A 19713-nucleotide genomic window follows, 5' to 3' on the forward strand; every position below is an offset into this window, starting at 1 on the left:
CCCAGAGACCGGGGAAACAGAGCAGTACCGCCGGAAACCACTGGGGGCAGTGTCGCCACGATTCAGAAATAGAAAGCCTTTATTGTCATTGCAGACCCGTCAACCTTAAATAAGAACAGATATTTCGAAGAAAAAAGATCGTTAGCATTTTTACTTTTGTAAACCAAACTTAAACATCGATCAATGACGCTTGTAATCTAAATAGAAACCTTTGCAGGCTCGTGATTGGGAGACATGTTTCCCCGTTTCTTGACATCCGGTGCAGACCGGATGTCCTGTAACAGTTCGTGTTCGTAATTCCTACTCTGCAGGGAGTCAGTGAAGGCACCAGGGAGGAGGGGCGGGGGGGTTACCGATCAATAAAAGCTTGTTCTGAGAACATCTCGTCCTGATTTCAGCGTCTCACGGGACACCTGTCAGGTGGGTGGACACCCATCGGGACAAAGGTAACCTCGACGGTGAGTGCACCCGAGAAGGTGATTTTTATCTGACTTCTCTTATCTCATGAATCAAGGTGCTGAAGGTTCCCCCCCCCCCCCCCCGCTGTTCCACACCTGGCCTGACGGAATGTCGTTATCAGCTGGACCAACGCCAAAGTCAACACGAAGCAGAAAGTCATTGGCCGCCCAGGCAGAGGACAGAGCTGCCCCGGGGTAGACGCTGCTGCCCCGGGGTAGACGCTGCTGCCCCGGGGTAGACGCTGCTGCCTTCTGGATCGTCTACCCCGGGGCAGCAGCGTCTACCCCGGGGCAGCAGCGTCTACCCCGGGCAGCAGCGTCTACCCCGGGGCAGCAGCGTCTACCCCGGGGCAGCAGCGTCTACCCCAGGCAGCAGCGTCTACCCCGGGGTAGAGGACAGAGCTGCCCCGGGGTAGACGATCATCTACCCCGGGGCAGCAGCGTCTACCCCGGGGCAGCAGCGTCTACCCTGCCCGGGGTAGACGCTGCTGCCTTCTGGATCGTCTACCCCGGGGCAGCAGCGTCTACCCCAGGCAGCAGCGTCTACCCCGGGGCAGCAGCGTCTACCCCGGGGCAGCAGCGTCTACCCCGGGGCAGCAGCGTCTACCCCGGGGCAGCAGCGTCTACCCCGGGGCAGCAGCGTCTACCCCGGGGCAGCAGCGTCTACCCCGGGGCAGCAGCGTCTACCCCGGGGCAGCAGCGTCTACCCCGGGGCAGCAGCGTCTACCCCGGGGCAGCAGCGTCTACCCCGGGGCAGCAGCGTCTACCCCGGGGCAGCAGCGTCTACCCCGGGGTTCACTCGGGCGATGTGGGTGAAATGTCTGAACACGTGCCGGAGCCAGGAATCGAACCGCCGACCTCTGGATCAACCATCTGTCCGCTTGTGTTCACAGCGACCAAGCGGTCTGCTCCAGGTCCAACATGTCACTGGCATCACCATGGAAACAGGAACAACCAATCACGTGACAGCGATCCGGAGCCGTCCGGTTGTTTGTTGCTCTGGTTCTAGATCCAGAAGGAACCCACCAAAGGGCCACAGAAGAACCAAACGGAGGACCATTATCACCGGGGGGCGGGGCCTGCGCGCTCCAAAGCAGCGACCTCATTGGTTGTTGTGTGTAAACAGTTCAATGAGCCACTGCGGGGCGACGGTGGCGGGTGGATAGAACCATCCTGACGGGGGGACGATCCACTGAAGACAAATGGACAGGACGTCAGTTTGTACATAAATATGTAATCATTTATTTAATGTAATGATCAGCTTAGTAAAAATAGAGTTTGATGATCGATAGAAAGTCACGAGAGCTGCGGCGATGTAAGAACCCTAAAGAACCCTACAGAACCCTACAGAACCTTAAAGATCCCTACAGAACCTTAAAGAACCCTACAGAACCTTAAAGATCCCTACAGAACCCTAAAGAACCCACGGGTTCTGCTTTATTATCAGCACCAGCACAGATCCATGAAGAGAAACAGCCTCACTAGTGACACACACACACACACAGGTCACACACTAGTGACACACACACACACACAGGTCACACACTAGTGACACACACACACACACACACACACACACTAGTGACACACACACACACACACTAGTGACACACACACACACACACACACACACTAGTGACACACACACACACACAGGTCACACACTAGTGACACACACACACACAGGTCACACACTAGTGACACACACACACACACAGGTCACACACTAGTGACACACACACACACACACACTAGTGACACACACACACACACACACACACACACTAGTGACACACACACACACACAGGTCACACACTAGTGACACACACACACACACACAGGTCACACACTAGCGACACACACACACAGGTCACACACTAGTGATACACACACACACACACACAGGTCACACACTAGTGACACACACACACACACACAGGTCACACACTAGTGACACACACACACACACACAGGTCACACACTAGTGACACACACACACACACAGGTCACACACTAGTGACACACACACACACACACACTAGTGACACACACACACACACACACACACACACACTAGTGACACACACACACACACAGGTCACACACTAGTGACACACACACACACACACAGGTCACACACTAGCGACACACACACACACACACAGGTCACACACTAGTGATACACACACACACACACACAGGTCACACACTAGTGACACACACACACAGGTCACACACTAGTGATACACACACACACACACAGGTCACACACTAGTGATACACACACACACACACAGGTCACACACTAGTGACACACACACACAGGTCACACACTAGCGACACACGGATTGGCTGTCGGTACGACGGAGACTCGGATGTGAGACTTTGGGCCCGGTTCTGGGCCCGGTTCTGGACAGACCTCAGTTTGGGTCAGAATGAAGAGGACGTGTGTGAGAGCCTGAAGGACCAGCCCATACAGACGCTAACTAATGTTAGCATGTGTGGCGCTAACATTCGTACATCTGCTCCTTTAAGACTTCAGGTGAGAATTCAATGTCGCCTCATGGAACGAGCTAGCCCCAGCTAACAGCTAGCCACCGGACAGCTTAGCAACAGCCTAGCTAGAAGCTAACAGTCTGAGATGTCCAGTGTGTCTGAAACCGTCTCAGTCCTCAATGATCACAGGTCTGTGGACAGCGTCCTCCTCTGAAGACCGCGTTGATAGGACAGAAGGGAAGCTGGAGAACCGTGGTCCTGTTGGGTCAGGGTTCTGGTGGGTCAGGGTTCTGTGGGTGAGGGTTCTGGTGGGTCAGGGTTCTGGTGGGTGAGTCCATGGATTTATCAGGAAAACCGGACGACTCATTCTTTCAAATGTCTCAAACAAGCAGCTGCAGTTCATCTACTGTCCACTAGAGTCCACTGTGTCTGCTGGGTTTGGTCTTCTGTCCTGGACAGATCATCTCGAACAGTTTGTGGTCTCAGTCCAAGTACAAAGTACAAAGTACAAAGTACAAAGTACAAAGGCGTGTCCAAACGTTTGACTGGTAATCTATCTGGGTGGGAAGAAAGTTGACGGGTGGCTGGTCTGGTCCCCCCCTGCCTCCCCTCGTCCTAAAGTCCTCACAGAGACGGGTGGCTGGTCTGGTCCCCCCCTGCCTCCCCTCGTCCTAAAGTCCTCACAGAGGACGGGTGGCTGGTCTGGTCCCCCCCTGCCTCCCCTCGTCCTAAAGTCCTCACAGAGACGGGTGGCTGGTCTGGTCCCCCCTGCCTCCCCTCGTCCTAAAGTCCTCACCCAGACGGGTGGGCTGGTCTGGTCCCCCCCTGCCTCCCCTCGTCCTAAAGTCCTCACAGAGACGGGTGGCTGGTCTGGTCCCCCCCTGCCTCCCCTCGTCCTAAAGTCCTCACAGAGACGGGCGGCTGGTCTGGTCCCCCCCTGCCTCCCCTTGTCCTAAAGCACATTTGTACTTTCAGTCAGTTCCAGGGAAGACCCCTAGAGACCGGTCGGTCCCTGCCGGGACGGGCTACCTGGCTCAGCTACCGTCCGTCCTCACACCCTCTCAGGACGGCTCTTCACCGTTATCTTCCACTCATCGCCGACGTCCTCGCCGACCACTATCCTGGTTTCCCGTCTCTCCTTGCTGACCTCTTTCATGTCCTCCTCTGCCTCTTTCCTTCCTCCTCACTGTCCCCTTGAAGCTCCTGACTTTGCACTTCCCCGTCCGTCGCTACCTTTCCTTCCTTTCTGTCCTCTCCTCCTTCACCGTCCCTGCACTCCTCCGTCTCCTTAGCGTCTCTTTCCCACTCATCCTTTTCCTTCATAAATGTGACCGTCTTTCCGTCCGGTTGCTCCTTCAGACTGCTTCCTTCCGTTGCTTCCTGTCCCTTCAGACTGCTTCCTTCCGTTGCTTCCTGTCCCTTCAGACTGCTTCCTTCCGTTGCTTCCTGTCCCTTCAGACTGCTTCCTTCCGTTGCTTCCTGTCCCTTCAGACTGCTTCCTTCCGTTGCTTCCTGTCCCTTCAGACTACTTCCTTCCGTTGCTTCCTGTCCCTTCAGACTGCTTCCTTCCGTTGCTTCCTGTCCCTTCAGACTGCTTCCTTCCGTTGCTTCCTGTCCCTTCAGACTGCTTCCTTCCGTTGCTTCCTGTCCCTTCAGACTGCTTCCTTCCGTTGCTTCCTGTCCCTTCAGACTGCTTCCTTCCGTTGCTTCCTGTCCCTTCAGACTGCTTCCTTCCGTTGCTTCCTGTCCCTTCAGACTACTTCCTTCCGTTGCTTCCTGTCCCTTCAGACTGCTTCCTTCCGTTGCTTCCTGTCCCTTCAGACTGCTTCCTTCCGTTGCTTCCTGTCCCTTCAGACTGCTTCCTTCCGTTGCTTCCTGTCCCTTCAGACTACTTCCTTCCGTTGCTTCCTGTCCCTTCAGACTGCTTCCTTCCGTTGCTTCCTGTCCCTTACCCCCCTCCTTCCTGCCTCCTCCTGTCTCTTTTTCTTCTTCATCTTCCAGCCCCAGCAGGGTCTCTGTCAGGGTCTTGAGGAGATCCAACTGGCTGTCCTCTGGTTGCTGTCCCTCGTCTCGCCGTCCCGGCAGAAGACCTGTGAGTTGGAAGGACCGCCTCCAAAGCCGTGGGAGCTTGTTCATGAGCGCCAGGGCGTCGGCCACCCAGCCGACCAGGCGCCGGGCGACGCCGTCCTGCAGCCGGCGGGCCGATGTCTCCTCCAACTCCTTCGGGTTTCCTGCAGTGAACTTTGACCAACGCGACACCAGGAAGCGCTGAAGAACCGGCTTCATGCAAAGCTCCACCGGCTGAAGACGGGAGGAGCAGCCTCCAGGAATCCCTGCGGGTAGAGTCCCCGCCCCGCTGACGGACGTCACAAAAGACTCCTCCAAGTGTCCCCGGTGTCTGTCCAAGATCAACAACGATTTAGCTGGCTGACTGAGACTGGACACATGTGGCAGCCAGACCCTGTTGGTCCACAGACCCAAGGCCTCGTCCCCTGAGAGGCTCTCTGGGCCAGCCTCCATCAGGATGAAGTCCGGCAGGACCTTTTCAGGCAGCTTCCTGTCCACCAGCACCAGGGACGGCAGCATGGTGCCGTCGGACAGCGCCGCCAGGTACACCGTGACCAGGGGCAGCGAGCCGGTGAGCTCCAGGGCTTCTGAAGAACGGGACTTGTCCTGGACTGACCTCAGGTCCATAAAGAGACACAGCTCGTCCATCGCGGCCACAGCGTCTCCCGACAGCTCCTTGATCCGAACGACCTTCTGGGTGAATTCCCTGAAGGTCTGGATGTCTTGCTCAAGGGGACGTGGCAGTCTCTGAGCCAGCGTGGCGTCCCTGCCGACGCTCCGGAGGCCGAGCCCGTGACGCAGCATGAGGCTCACCGCCCAGCCGTAGGAGAGACGGAGGGAGTCGGGGAACACGCCCGCCCGTATCAGGGCCGACGCCTTGCTGAGAAGGTTGCTCTCGGTGACCTGAAGCTGCTGCTCACGCATGCTGAGCACCCAGGCCGCCATCTGGTCCCCGCCGGCCATCTGGTCCCCGCCGGCCTCCCGGCCCCCGCCGGCCTCCCGGCCCCCGCCGGCCTCCCGGCCCCCGCCGGCCTCCCGGTCCTTCCTGGCTTCCTGCAGCCACGACTGGATGAGATGCTCGTCGGTTGACCACGCCCTGGCGGCTGGGCGGAGTCCTTCACAGAGGGCCAGAAGGACGACCCGGAGCTGACGAGCAGTCAGCCGGCGGTCCGGCGAGGCCGAGGCCGCTGCCGCTCGGGCGCCAGGAACAGGAACGCTTTCTTCTTTAGGTTCTTTATCGTCTTCATCGGTGTTCTCCAGAACATCCGAACCTTCATCATCAGAAAAGTCTTCCACGGGGGCCATCGCCCCCGTCCACATCGTCCTGGAAGCCGTTCACCTGGACGTCTCCGCTGCAGCAGAGAAGGGAATCAGCACCTGTGCGTTAAACAGAAGCGTCCTCGCGTCCTCACGTCCTCACGTCCTCACGTCCTCACGTCCTCACCTCGCTCGGGTCCTCAGGAAGCCGGTCTCAGGCGAGGCTGTGAAGAGACAAACATTTAACTTCTCAGAGACGCACCAGCAAACAGTCACAGGACAGAACCGCTGCCCAGGTGCCCCTGAGCAAGGCCCCAGCGCCCTGCCTAACCGCTCCAGGCACGCCGACCATGGCGGCGTCCTCGCCACGTATGTCGTTAACAATGATAATAAAGCTGTTATAAACATGTCAATGGAGCTAATTTCCTGTTCCCATGGTAACTGAAGCTATGGGATGAGGTGAGATCAGAAAGATGAACAGAACTTCTGTGTGGACGGTGCGGTACCGGCCTTTGGCAAACGGCGGCAGGCCGTGGACTGGACAGGTGACGCAGCCGGAGACGCAGCCGGAGACGCAGCCGGAGACGCAGCCGGAGACGCAGCCGGAGACGCCCCCCCGGCAGACGTTCCTGGCGTTGCCGGCGATCTTCACCATCCTGTGTCTTTCTCTCGCCGGATCTTCTGCCACCGTCCTCGTCCCACGGGAGCGCCCGACCTCCACGTTCTCAAAGTCCTCCTGAGCACATTTGGCGAGTTGGTTGCCCAGACGCTTCCGGAAGTTGACCTGAGTGAAGAGGCCGTCCTGCACCCAGGGGGGCGGGTTGTCTTTGCGGCTTTCTCGCAGCACGATAAAGGCATTGACGATGCTCAAGTTGACCAGGAACCAGAAGAGGCCGCCCCAGTGTCCGTCCAGCGGGACTCCCGCCAGCGGGTTGCAGGCCAGCAGCTGCTTGCAGATGTCGACCCCTCGCATGTTCTCCTGCAGCAGGCGGAAGGCCATTGGGCGGTCGATCGGTTCCAGTTTGCCCACCGCGGTCTGAGACCTCCTCCAAACAGTGTCCTGTTCACCAGGAGCTGCGTTTGTTGACAGACAGCCCATCTTCTTCATGTCCCTCCAGCAGGTGGCCAGCAGAGGGCCAAACTGCCTTTGGAGGAAGTCCCCAGGCTTCTCCAGGCTAGCCTCCAGCCACAGCTCTTTGGGCAGGATGGGGCTGGCCGGGGGGAAGGAGCTGGAGGCGTAGAGGCCCTGGTCCAGAAGCTTCTGCATCAGCGGGACGGACGTAAGCGAATTCGCCAGGTAGAGATGGTGGTGCTTGTCCTCCAGGCCCTTCACCAGCTCTGGCACCACAGTGAAGCCGGTCTCCGGCCCCGCCCCCTCCCTCTCCCCGACCTGGATGAACAAGCGGTGGCAGTAGCCAGATTTGGAGTCGCAGAGCAGCCACACCCGAGGTTGTGTCTTCGGGTGTCCCTTTGTGAGGCGTCTCTCCTCCAGACTGGGCAGCAGCGCCCGGTCGATGGTCAGGCTGCGGTTCGGCCGGTACACGTTCCACATCGCTTCACCCAAGACGCCAAGCATCGGCCGGAACCCGTGCAGCGGGTCGCTGGACCCGGTCGTGTCCCGACACTCGTCTGTGGTGCCGCTACCCGCCCGGATGTTAGCCGCGATGTGTCTGAAGCGTTCCACGCTCATGGCTCGCAAGAACGTCTGGCTACTGTCACAAGTAGTCCAGTACTGGGACAGGTCTGGCAGGTTCTGTGTCCCCATTAAAACGACCAGACCAATAAAAGCTTTGATGTCACGGATGGTGACAGGAGACCAGCCCGGGTACTGGCAGGTCTTGGCGCAGGCATTGGTCTCCTTGACGATGAGCTGCATGAGCGTTGCCGGGAAGAGCAGGTTGAAGAAGTCCATCGCATCACCGTTCCTGGACAGTCGGTGATGAGGTCCACTGGGCTGCGTGAAGGACAGGACGGTGGACGTCGCGCGGTCAACACCCGCTGGACGTTTCCAACTCTCTGCTTTCCTCCAAGACGGACCAGCCAAGTCCTCGATGTGGACTGGATCCTTCTCATCATCGTGGCAGAACCGGACGTCCGGCTCCGTGCGAGCTGGAAAGGAGGAACAGACCATTATTTAACCCCCCCACAAAAACCGGGCTTTAGCCTGTCGTGTGATCGACCACAGGGACGGGTCTGAACTGGACCCGAGGCCCGGCTCATGTTCACGAGGACAGAGTGACAGGAAAAAGCAGCCGTTCTTAAATGAATGCTGTTTTTAGTTTGAGACCAGGGGGCGGGCCACTCAAAGGGCCTTTGATGTCCCACCCCGGAACCCAAAAGGTGTGAACCCCACAATGCGTAGGCGAGGGTTCTGCAGTTCAGGAACAAAAAACACTGAGGAGGAACCAAGGCTGGACACGCAAAGAGAACCTGAAACTGGGCGGAGCTAGGAAAGGGGCGTCTTTGATTCTTGACCTGATTGTGTCCTTCATGTGTCTCTGTCAGCGAACGGTTTTCTACGTTTCGCTATGCAGTGAGAAACGTGAGAACTCCCCTCGTTACCTGGTTTTAACCTGTCCAATGCTACTGTTAGCTCCCTGTTAGCTCCCTGTCCAATGCTGCTGTTAGCTCCCTGTCCAATGCTGCTGTTAGCTCCCTGTTAGCTCCCTGTCCAATGCTGCTGTTAGCTCCCTGTTAGCTCCCTGTCCAATGCTGCTGTTAGCTCCCTGTTAGCTCCCTGTCCAATGCTGCTGTTAGCTCCCTGTTAGCTTCCTGTCCAATGCTGCTGTTAGCTTCCTGTCCAATGCTGCTGGTAGCTCCCTGTCCAATGCTACTGTTAGCCCCCTGTCCAATGCTGCTGTTAGCTTCCTGTCCAATGCTGCTGTTAGCTTCCTGTCCAATGCTGCTGTTAGCTCCCTGTCCAATGCTGCTGTTAGCTTCCTGTTAGCTTCCTGTCCAATGCTGCTGTTAGCTTCCTGTCCAATGCTGCTGGTAGCTCCCTGTCCAATGCTACTGTTAGCTCCCTGTCCAATGCTGCTGTTAGCTCCCTGTCCAATGCTGCTGTTAGCTTCCTGTCCAATGCTGCTGTTAGCTTCCTGTCCAATGCTGCTGTTAGCTCCCTGTCCAATGCTGCTGTTAGCTTCCTGTCCAATGCTGCTGTTAGCTCCCTGTTAGCTCCCTGTCCAATGCTGCTGTTAGCTCCCTGTCCAATGCTGCTGTTAGCTTCCTGTCCAATGCTGCTGTTAGCTTCCTGTCCAATGCTGCTGTTAGCTTCCTGTCCAATGCTGCTGTTAGCTCCCTGTCCAATGCTGCTGTTAGCTTCCTGTCCAATGCTGCTGTTAGCTCCCTGTTAGCTCCCTGTCCAATGCTGCTGTTAGCTCCCTGTCCAATGCTGCTGTTAGCTCCCTGTCCAATGCTGCTGTTAGCTCCCTGTCCAATGCTACTGTTAGCTCCCTGTCCAATGCTACTGTTAGCTCCCTGTCCAATGCAGCTGTTAGCTCCCTGTCCAATGCAGCTGTTAGCTTCCTGTCCAATGCAGCTGTTAGCTTCCTGTCCAATGCTGCTGTTAGCTTCCTGTCCAATGCTGCTGTTAGCTCCCTGTCCAATGCTGCTGTTAGCTCCCTGTCCAATGCTACTGTTAGCTCCCTGTCCAATGCTGCTGTTAGCTCCCTGTCCAATGCTGCTGTTAGCTCCCTGTCCAATGCTACTGTTAGCTCCCTGTCCAATGCAGCTGTTAGCTTCCTGTCCAATGCAGCTGTTAGCTCCCCGTCCAATGCTGCTGTTAGCTCCCCGTCCAATGCTGCTGTTAGCTCCCCGTCCAATGCTGCTGTTAGCTCCCTGTCCAATGCTGCTGTTAGCTCCCTGTCCAATGCAGCTGTTAGCTCCCTGTCCAATGCTGCTGTTAGCTCCCTGTCCAATGCTGCTGTTAGCTCCCTGTCCAATGCTGCTGTTAGCTCCCTGTCCAATGCTGCTGTTAGCTCCCTGTCCAATGCTGCTGTTAGCTCCCTGTCCAATGCTGCTGTTAGCTCCCTGTCCAATGCTGCTGTTAGCTCCCTGTCCAATGCTGCTGTTAGCTCCCTGTCCAATGCTGCTGTTAGCTCCCTGTCCAATGCTGCTGTTAGCTTCCCGTCCGATGCTGCTGTTAGCTTCCCGTCTGATGTTGCCCTTAGGCTCCTGTTCCATGTGACGGCGGGTTCAAAGGTGAACCCTTGTTTGTGTGCGTGATGAAGACCTACTCCTGGGGTGACAGGTGGCGCTGTGGTGCTCTGGCTTCATCAGCAGGTGATCCGCCATGTGATCGGCCGTCTGGGCCGTGAAGTCACAGCCACAACACTGCAGCAGGAACACGCTAAGGGAGGAAGCAGGAAATCAATAAACCGGCGATTTATTTATTCTGACTCAGGTGGAGGAAGGAGATCAAAGGTGTTTGGTTCCGTCTGCAGGTGAGCTGTTCAGATTGTTCCGACACGCGTTCCAGCCGTGAGTCGTTGGAGATCTAAGGTTGATTGATTACTCTGGGTACTCTGTGACTCTGGGTACTCGGTGATTCTGGGTACTCGGTGACTCTGGGTACTCTGTGACTCTGGGTACTCTGTGACTCTGGGTACTCGGTGACTCTGGGTACTCGGTGACTCTGGGTACTCGGTGACTCTGGGTACTCGGTGACTCTGGGTACTCTGTGACTCTGGGTACTCGGTGACTCTGGGTACTCGGTGACTCTGGGTACTCTGTGACTCTGGGTACTCGGTGACTCTGGGTACTCTGTGACTCTGGGTACTCTGTGACTCTGGGTACTCGGTGACTCTGGGTACTCCGTTACTCTGGGTACTCGGTGATTCTGGGTACTCGGTGACTCTGGGTACTCTGTGACTCTGGGTACTCTGTGACTCTGGGTACTCGGTGACTCTGGGTACTCGGTGACTCTGGGTACTCGGTGACTCTGGGTACTCTGTGACTCTGGGTACTCCGTGACTCTGGGTACTCTGTGACTCTGGGTACTCTGTGACTCTGGGTACTCGGTGACTCTGGGTACTCTGTGACTCTGGGTACTCCGTTACTCTGGGTACTCCGTTACTCTGGGTACTCGGTGACTCTGGGTACTCCGTTACTCTGGGTACTCGGTGACTCTGGGTACTCGGTGACTCTGGGTACTCGGTGACTCTGGGTACTCCGTTACTCTGGGTACTCGGTGACTCCAGCAGGTACTCACCATGGAGGAGGACGTCTGTGCAGGGGAGCCGTGTTTTCTTTGGACTGCGGCAGGTGCTGGCTGAAAAACAACAAGGATGAGCAACAAACAAACACACACAGGTGTGAGGCGAGGTGAGCGCCGGGGGCGTGGCTTACTGGATCATGTGAGCCGCGTAGGCCCTGGAGCAGCAGCTGCTGTAGGGACACAGCAGGCAGCGGACGTGGGACGGGAAGTGGGCCGCGGCGTCGGAGGCGTCGGTTCCACACTCCAGACACACCAACGGGTCGCCGTCCTCCGAGGACGCCCTGCAGACCAGGAAACGCCAGGAAACAGGAAGTCACCGGGGCAGCGCTGCACACGGGAAGTCACCGGGGCAGCGCTGCAAACGGGAAGTCACCGGGGGAAGCGCTTCAAACGGGAAGTCACCAGGGGAAGCGCTGCAAACGGGAAGTCACCGGGGGAAGCGCTTCAAACGGGAAGTCACCGGGGGAAGCGCTGCAAACGGGAAGTCACCGGGGGAAGCGCTGCAAAGGGGAAGTCACCGGGGGAAGCGCTGCAAACGGGAAGTCACCGGGGGAAGCGCTTCAAACGGGAAGTCACCGGGGGAAGCGCTGCAAACGGGAAGTCACCGGGGGTAGCGCTGCAAACGGGAAGTCACCGGGGGTAGCGCTGCAAAGGGGAAGTCACCGGGGGAAGCGCTTCAAACGGGAAGTCACCGGGGGAAGCGCTGCAAACGGGAAGTCACCGGGGGAAGCGCTGCAAACGGGAAGTCACCGGGGGAAGCGCTGCAAACGGGAAGTCACCGGGAGCAGCGCTTCAAACGGGAAGTCACCGGGAGCAGCGCTGCAAATGGGAAGTCACCGGGGGAAGCGCTGCAAACGGGAAGTCACCGGGGGAAGCGATTCAAACGGGAAGTCACCGGATGAAGCGCTGCAAAGGGGAAGTCACCGGGGGAAGCGCTGCAAAGGGGAAGTCACCGGGGGAAGCGCTGCAAAGGGGAAGTCACCGGGGGAAGCGCTGCAAACGGGAAGTCACCGGGGGAAGCGCTGCAAACGGGAAGTCACCGGGGGAAGCGCTGCAAACGGGAAGTCACCGGGAGCAGCGCTGCAAATGGGAAGTCACCGGGGGAAGCGCTGCAAACGGGAAGTCACCGGGGGAAGCGCTGCAAACGGGAAGTCACCGGGGGAAGCGCTGCAAACGGGAAGTCACCGGGGGAAGCGCTCAGACGCGTAACGTCGGCCATTTTGTCGAGGACACCTTATCTTTAAAGAATAAAACGCACCCATTACAACGACAGCTGCTGAGCTAACGACGTAGCGCTAATACAGGTACGACCGTCGCCATCATCCTAAAGGCTCAGGCATCATCATCATCATCATCATCATCATCATCCAGCACCAACAGGTAAAAGCAATGGTAGGAGACGGCCAGGTGACATCCTGCCTCCGTCCGGGTCGACTGACGCATCACACCCTCGGCGTGACATCGTGACCCTTCTTCTCACCTGCTAACATTAGCTCCGCGGCTAGCCGGCTTCATGGAGAGCGGAGACCAACGCTTCTCCGTCTTGATGCTGATTGGCTGGATGAGGGAGGAGGAGCTTTGCAGCAGCCGACTCCCCACAGATGTCGCCAGTGATCTCACCTTTCCGTAGGTCCTGATTGTTACCTAAAGACACAACAATAAGCCAATCATGAGCGAGCTGCGGGGAGGGTCCCGGGTGAAGGTCTGTACCCCGACCTTTGACCCCGGGGGCAGTCCTTCCAGCTGAGCAGGTCGGCGGAAGCTGCGATGGTTTTCCAGCTTGTGCTGCATCTCGTCTCTGAGAAAGAGGAACTGAAGACGACACCTGGTGCAGTGGAAGGCCTGATTGACCTGAGACAGGAGCAACCAATCACAGCAGGGATTCAATAAGATGCAGTATTCGGCTCCACCCACACGGACAGGTGAGAGTCACCTGGTGTCGCAGCAGGTGCTGCTGGTAGCTGGCGGGGTTCCTGGTCACCTTCAGGCAGAAGACGCACAGCAGGAAGTGGGAGTCCCTGTGGAAACTGGCAAAGTGCTGGAGGACATCCGAGTAAAAGGACGAGCGGTAGGAACACACCTGCAGGGGACACCTGAGTCAACACGACGGCGGAGGACAAAGACCGGGCGGGGTAAGGCCTCAGGCCCACCTGGCAGACGTAGGGCATCTCTCCTGGTTTGTGGTTGGACTTCATGTGGTTCAGGAAGGCTGGTTCGTCCTCAAAGGCCCACTCACAGATACGACACAGACCTGAGAGAGACAGGTAAACCAGGTAAACCAGGTCCAGGTCTCCGGTGCTACATGAAGGGCGCTTTCGCACTGGTCTCTCTGGTTCAGACTGTTAAACCTTTCACTTTGATCTGGATCAAAAGACATGAGAGAAACCTCCCTGGACCAAGACCCCGGTCAGAAAGTCAGACTCCGGTCCGGCAAAAGGATCTGGACTTGGTCCGGATCAAAGTGAACTTTGGTCCCGTCTTCCAGGTGCGAAAGCGCTCCAAGTCCCAGGTCAGGCTGTTTGTTATGTTTGGGGTGTGGCCAGGTGCAGTCCTTACAGGAGGACAGGACGGGACCATGAACCTGCTCCAGGTGGTCCTGCAGCTGAGACGGGGACGAGAACTGTCGGTAGCAGAACTTGCAGCCCTTCATGTGGTCCCCTTGTCCTCCTCCAATCAGCTCAGAGTGCTGGAGGACATGCTGCATCAAACTGCACGCACAAAGGTGAGTGTTCGGTCAACTGCAGGTGTGTTCAGGTGCATTTAGTTCTGTTCAAGTGTGTTCAGGTGTGTTCAGGTGTGTTCAGGTGTGTTAAGGTTGTGTTCAGGTGTGTTCAGGTGTGTTAAGGTTGTGTTCAGGTGCGTTTAGTTCTGTTCAGGTGTGTTCAGGTGTGTTCAGGTTGTGTTCAGGTGTGTTCAGGTGTGTTCAGGTTGTGTTCAGGTGTGTTTAGTTGTGTTCAGGTGCATTTAGTTCTGTTCAAGTGTGTTCAGGTGTGTTCAGGTTGTGTTCAGGTGTGTTCAGGTGTGTTAAGGTTGTGTTCAGGTGCGTTTAGTTCTGTTCAGGTGTGTTCAGGTGTGTTCAGGTTGTGTTCAGGTGTGTTCAGGTGTGTTCAGGTTGTGTTCAGGTGTGTTTAGTTGTGTTCAGGTGCGTTTAGTTCTGTTCAGGTGTGTTCAGGTTGTGTTCAGGTGCGTTTAGTTGTGTTCAGGTGCGTTTAGTTGTGTTCAGGTGCGTTTAGTTCTGTTCAGGTGTGTTCAGGTGCGTTTAGTTGTGTTCAGGTGCGTTTAGTTCTGTTCAGGTGTGTTCAGGTTGTGTTCAGGTGTGTTCAGGTGCGTTTAGTTGTGTTCAGGTGCGTTTAGTTCTGTTCAGGTGTGTTCAGGTTGTGTTCAGGTGCGTTTAGTTGTGTTCAGGTGCGTTTAGTTCTGTTCAGGTGTGTTCAGGTTGTGTTCAGGTGTGTTCAGGTGCGTTTAGTTGTGTTCAGGTGCGTTTAGTTCTGTTCAGGTGTGTTTAGGTTGTGTTCAGGTGTGTTCAGGTGCGTTTAGTTGTGTTCAGGTGCGTTTAGTTCTGTTCAGGTGTGTTCAGGTTGTGTTCAGGTGCGTTTAGTTGTGTTCAGGTGTGTTCAGGTTGTGTTCAGGTGCGTTTAGTTGTGTTCAGGTGCGTTTAGTTCTGTTCAGGTGTGTTCAGGTTGTGTTCAGGTGTGTTCAGGTGCGTTTAGTTGTGTTCAGGTGCGTTTAGTTCTGTTCAGGTGTGTTTAGTTCTGTTCAGGTGCGTTTAGTTCTGTTCAGGTGTGTTCAGGTTGTGTTCAGGTGCGTTTAGTTGTGTTCAGGTGCGTTTAGTTGTGTTCAGGTGCGTTTAGTTGTGTTCAGGTGTGTTCAGGTGCGTTCAGGTGCGTTCAGGTGCGTTTAGTTGTGTTCAGGTGCGTTTAGTTGTGTTCAGGTGTGTTCAGGTGCGTTTAGTTGTGTTCAGGTGTGTTCAGGTGCGTTCAGGTGCGTTCAGGTTGTGTTCAGGTGCGTTTAGTTGTGTTCAGGTGTGTTCAGGTGTGTCTGAGCCCACCTCAGGTTGTTTTTATTGAGGTGTGAGCAGGTCTGGCAGGAGAAGGACGAGCTCTTGATTCCGAGTGGTGGCGGTTTCCTCAGACTCAGGTCTCCTTCAAACGTCCCGTAGTAAAACTCCTCCACGCTCATCACCACGCCGGGGGGGTCGGAGGGCGGGGCTGAGGGCGGGGCTGAGGGCGGGGCTGAGCTAGTTACGAGAGGAGCTGCACGACCATGTGACACAGAAACGTTAGTTAGGAGAAGAGGAGGAGACAGAGGAGAGAGAGGAGAGGAGAGAGAGGAGAGGAGAGAGGAGAGGAGAGGAGAGACGGATGGGAGGAGAGAGGAGAGGAGAGGAGGAGCGACGGAGGAGCGGCAGGTTCTGGTCTGGCAGCAGAGGGGTCTGAACTGGACTCACTGCTGGTTCTGGTTCTGGTTCTGGTGACTCCATTGGCTGAACTGGAGGGAAGTGCGGGGGAACCGGTTAGTTTAAAAGATTTAGCCCCGCCCACCTGCGTCATCTGGAAGTTGACTGAAAAAAAAAGGTGATCTGTCAACATCTGGAAGCGATCGTCTCCGGCCAGAGGTTCTAGTCCCGACCCGGGACCGACCGGATCCTGGGCTGCTGGTCCGGATGCTCAGCGTGGCGGGAAGCCGCATGGCAGTAAAGTTGGAGCCAGGCTGGCCCTGGGGGGGGACGGGGGACACGCCCACACTGGGTCGCACCAGGTGACCCAGCGAGGGGGCTGCGGGGACAGGAAACAGCAACAGTCAGGGGGGACCGGGGACCGGGGACCAGAACCTGTCTCTAGTGGACCGAGAGTCCTACACTGGATCAGCGTGAAGGGCTGGACCGTCTGTCCCGGCTGCAGGTTCAGCAGCAGAGGAGGGCATTGGTTCAGGACCGGGAAGCCCTGGGCGGGGACACATGACATCACAGTGACATCACAGTGACATCACAGACGCGCAGCAGACGAGCACATTCACATGAGTAAATATCTGAATCAGCACCGGCCACTGGACCGACCCTACCGGGTTAACTGGTTCTCTCTACCGGGTTAACTGGGTGTCTCTACCGGGTTAACTGGTTCTCTCTACCGGGTTAACTGGTTCTCTCTACTGGGTTAACTGGGTGTCTCTACTGGGTTAACTGGTTCTCTCTACCGGGTTAACTGGTTCTTTCTACTGGGTTAACTGGTTCTTTCTACCGGGTTAACTGGGTGTCTCTACTGGGTTAACTCGTTCTCTCTACCGGGTTAACTGGTTCTTTCTACCGGGTTAACTGGGTGTCTCTACTGGGTTAACTGGTTCTCTCTACCGGGTTAACTGGTTCTCTCTACCGGGTTAACTGGGTGTCTCTACCGGGTTAACTGGTTCTCTCTACCGGGTTAACTGGTTCTCTCTACCGGGTTAACTGGGTGTCTCTACCGGGTTAACTGGTTCTCTCTACCGGGTTAACTGGTTCTCTCTACTGGGTTAACTGGGTGTCTCTACTGGGTTAACTGGTTCTCTCTACCGGGTTAACTGGTTCTTTCTACTGGGTTAACTGGTTCTTTCTACCGGGTTAACTGGGTGTCTCTACTGGGTTAACTCGTTCTCTCTACCGGGTTAACTGGTTCTTTCTACCGGGTTAACTGGGTGTCTCTACTGGGTTAACTGGTTCTCTCTACCGGGTTAACTGGTTCTCTCTACCGGGTTAACTGGGTGTCTCTACCGGGTTAACTGGTTCTCTCTACCGGGTTAACTGGTTCTTTCTACCGGGTTAACTGGTTCTTTCTACCGGGTTAACTGGGTGTCTCTACTGGGTTAACTGGTTCTCTCTACCGCGTTAACTGGTTCTTTCTACCGGGCTAACTGGGTGTCTCTACCGGGTTAACTGGTTCTCTCTACCGGGTTAACTGGGTGTCTCTACCGGGTTAACTGGTTCTCTCTACCGGGTTAACTGGGTGTCTCTACCGGGTTAACTGGTTCTCTCTACCGGGTTAACTGGTTCTTTCTACCGGGTTAACTGGGTGTCTCTACCGGGTTAACTGGTTCTCTCTACCGGGTTAAGTGGTTCTCTCTACCGGGTTAACTGGTTCTCTCTACCGGGTTAACTGGTTCTCTCTACTGGGTTAACTGGTTCTCTCTCCTGGGTTAACTGGTTCTCTCTGCCGGGTTAACTGGGTGTCTCTACCGGGTTAACTGGTTCTCTCTACCGGGTTAACTGGTTCTTTCTACCGGGTTAACTGGTTCTTTCTACCGGGTTAACTGGGTGTCTCTACTGGGTTAACTGGTTCTCTCTACCGGGTTAACTGGTTCTTTCTACCGGGTTAACTGGTTCTTTCTACCGGGTTAACTGGTTCTTTCTACCGGGTTAACTGGGTGTCTCTACTGGGTTAACTGGTTCTCTCTACCGGGTTAACTGGTTCTTTCTACCGGGTTAACTGGGTGTCTCTACTGGGTTAACTGGTTCTCTCTACCGGGTTAACTGGTTCTCTCTACCGGGTTAACTGGGTGTCTCTACCGGGTTAACTGGTTCTCTCTACCGGGTTAACTGGTTCTCTCTACCGGGTTAACTGGGTGTCTCTACCGGGTTAACTGGTTCTCTCTACCGGGTTAACTGGGCTTCAGATTAGGTCTGACCCAACCCTAACCCATCCTGCACCTGAAGCAGAACACACAGGGCGTGCTCGTTTTCTCTACCTGTGTGGTGAGGAGGATGGGCGGGGCAGTGCCTGACCCGCGGGCTGCTGGGAGGAGAAACGTTCCGCCCGCCGTCTGCGTCAGGATGAGGGGCGGGGCTGCAGAGGTCGTGGGCAGTTGGGAGGAGGTGACGACGGGGGGGTGGGGGGGTGACATCATTGAGGAGGAGACACCTGAGAAGAAAAATCAGCTGATTCAAGATGTCTGCTGGTTGCTATGACGATGTTTAAGCCCCATCCCTCAGGACAGAGACCGATGAGGGTTAACTCAGGTGTGGCTGCAGGTGAAAGGACGGATCAAGCCCCCAAACCCACAGCAGGCATGTGGATCAGAACCAGTACCAATGACAACAAACACACCTACCTGCTGGAACAGGTGTGATGGACGGACTCTGGGTGGGCGGAGTCTCAGAGGATGGAAGAGGCGACAAAGAATCCTCCACTGGAGAAATCAGACAGGTGTCATTCCGCAGGTGTGAGTGTGAGTGTGTGTGTGTGGGGGGGCTCCTCACCTGGTTCACAGTAGTCATCTATGAAGTCCATCTCGTCTTCCTCCACGCTGTCGTCCACCTGCTGCCATGGCTCAAGCTCCTCCTCCTCACACTCCATAAACAGATCAGTATCCATGTTGCTATGGAAACCATAAAATGTCAGCATGAGGGCAATTTCCAGGCATCAAACCGTCTAGTCACCGTGTGTAACACGTGGATTGTGTGTAATAAACGTGTTATGTGCAATACATGAAAATCAACATGGACCTCTGGGATAAACAAACATCGGTGTTGTTATTGTTGTTATAACAACAACCATGTGTGTGTTAGTAACGCACTCAGTAACGAAACGAACGCGCTTCATTATCCAGATGAAAGATGAGGCTTTGATCTTCGGTGTCTGCGTTTAATAAAACACAACAATATTCTGTGGGTCTTGAAATATCGTGCAAAACGAGCGAAACCCGCCGGAAGGCTGAGCTGAAAACGGCTGGTACTGAACAACAACAACCACAACCACAACCACAACAACCATGACAACAACAACCACGACAACAACCACGACAACCACAACAACAACCACGACAACAACCACAACAACCATGACAACAACAACCACAACAACCACAACCACAACAACAACCACAACAACCACGACAACAACCACAACAACCATGACAACAACAACCACAACAACCACAACCACAACAACAACCACAACAACCACGACAACAACCACAACAACCACAACAACAACCACGACAACAACCACAACCACGACAACCACAACAACCACGACAACAACCATGACAACATCAACCACGACAACAACAACCACAACAACCACAACAACAACCACAACAACAACAACCACAACAACAACAACCACAACAACCACGACAACAACCATGACAACATCAACCACGACAACAACAACCACAACAACCACAACAACCACAACAACAACAACCACAACAACAACAACCACAACAACCACGACAACAACAACCACGAC

General features: G+C 55.6%; 1 protein-coding gene across 1 annotated transcript; it reads right to left on the reverse strand.

The window, feature by feature from the left end:
• Nucleotides 1-3875: 3875 nt before the first annotated feature.
• Nucleotides 3876-18834, reverse strand: pogzb (pogo transposable element derived with ZNF domain b). Its single transcript, XM_068757170.1, is given in 21 exon segments — nt 3876-4128; nt 4131-6333; nt 6335-6374; nt 6467-6503; nt 6572-6581; nt 6818-8388; nt 10515-10627; nt 11489-11548; nt 11626-11775; nt 12975-13138; nt 13211-13345; nt 13428-13574; nt 13645-13745; nt 14051-14202; nt 15543-15731; nt 15938-16055; nt 16135-16269; nt 16353-16437; nt 18209-18381; nt 18572-18649; nt 18720-18834. Coding segments are annotated over 21 exon segments (5898 nt in total). The 3' UTR covers nt 3876-4006.
• Between the last annotated feature and the right edge of the window lie 879 nt (nt 18835-19713).

Source organism: Brachionichthys hirsutus, chromosome 3 (assembly GCF_040956055.1).
Source record: "Brachionichthys hirsutus isolate HB-005 chromosome 3, CSIRO-AGI_Bhir_v1, whole genome shotgun sequence".
NCBI classification, from domain to species: domain Eukaryota; kingdom Metazoa; phylum Chordata; class Actinopteri; order Lophiiformes; family Brachionichthyidae; genus Brachionichthys; species Brachionichthys hirsutus.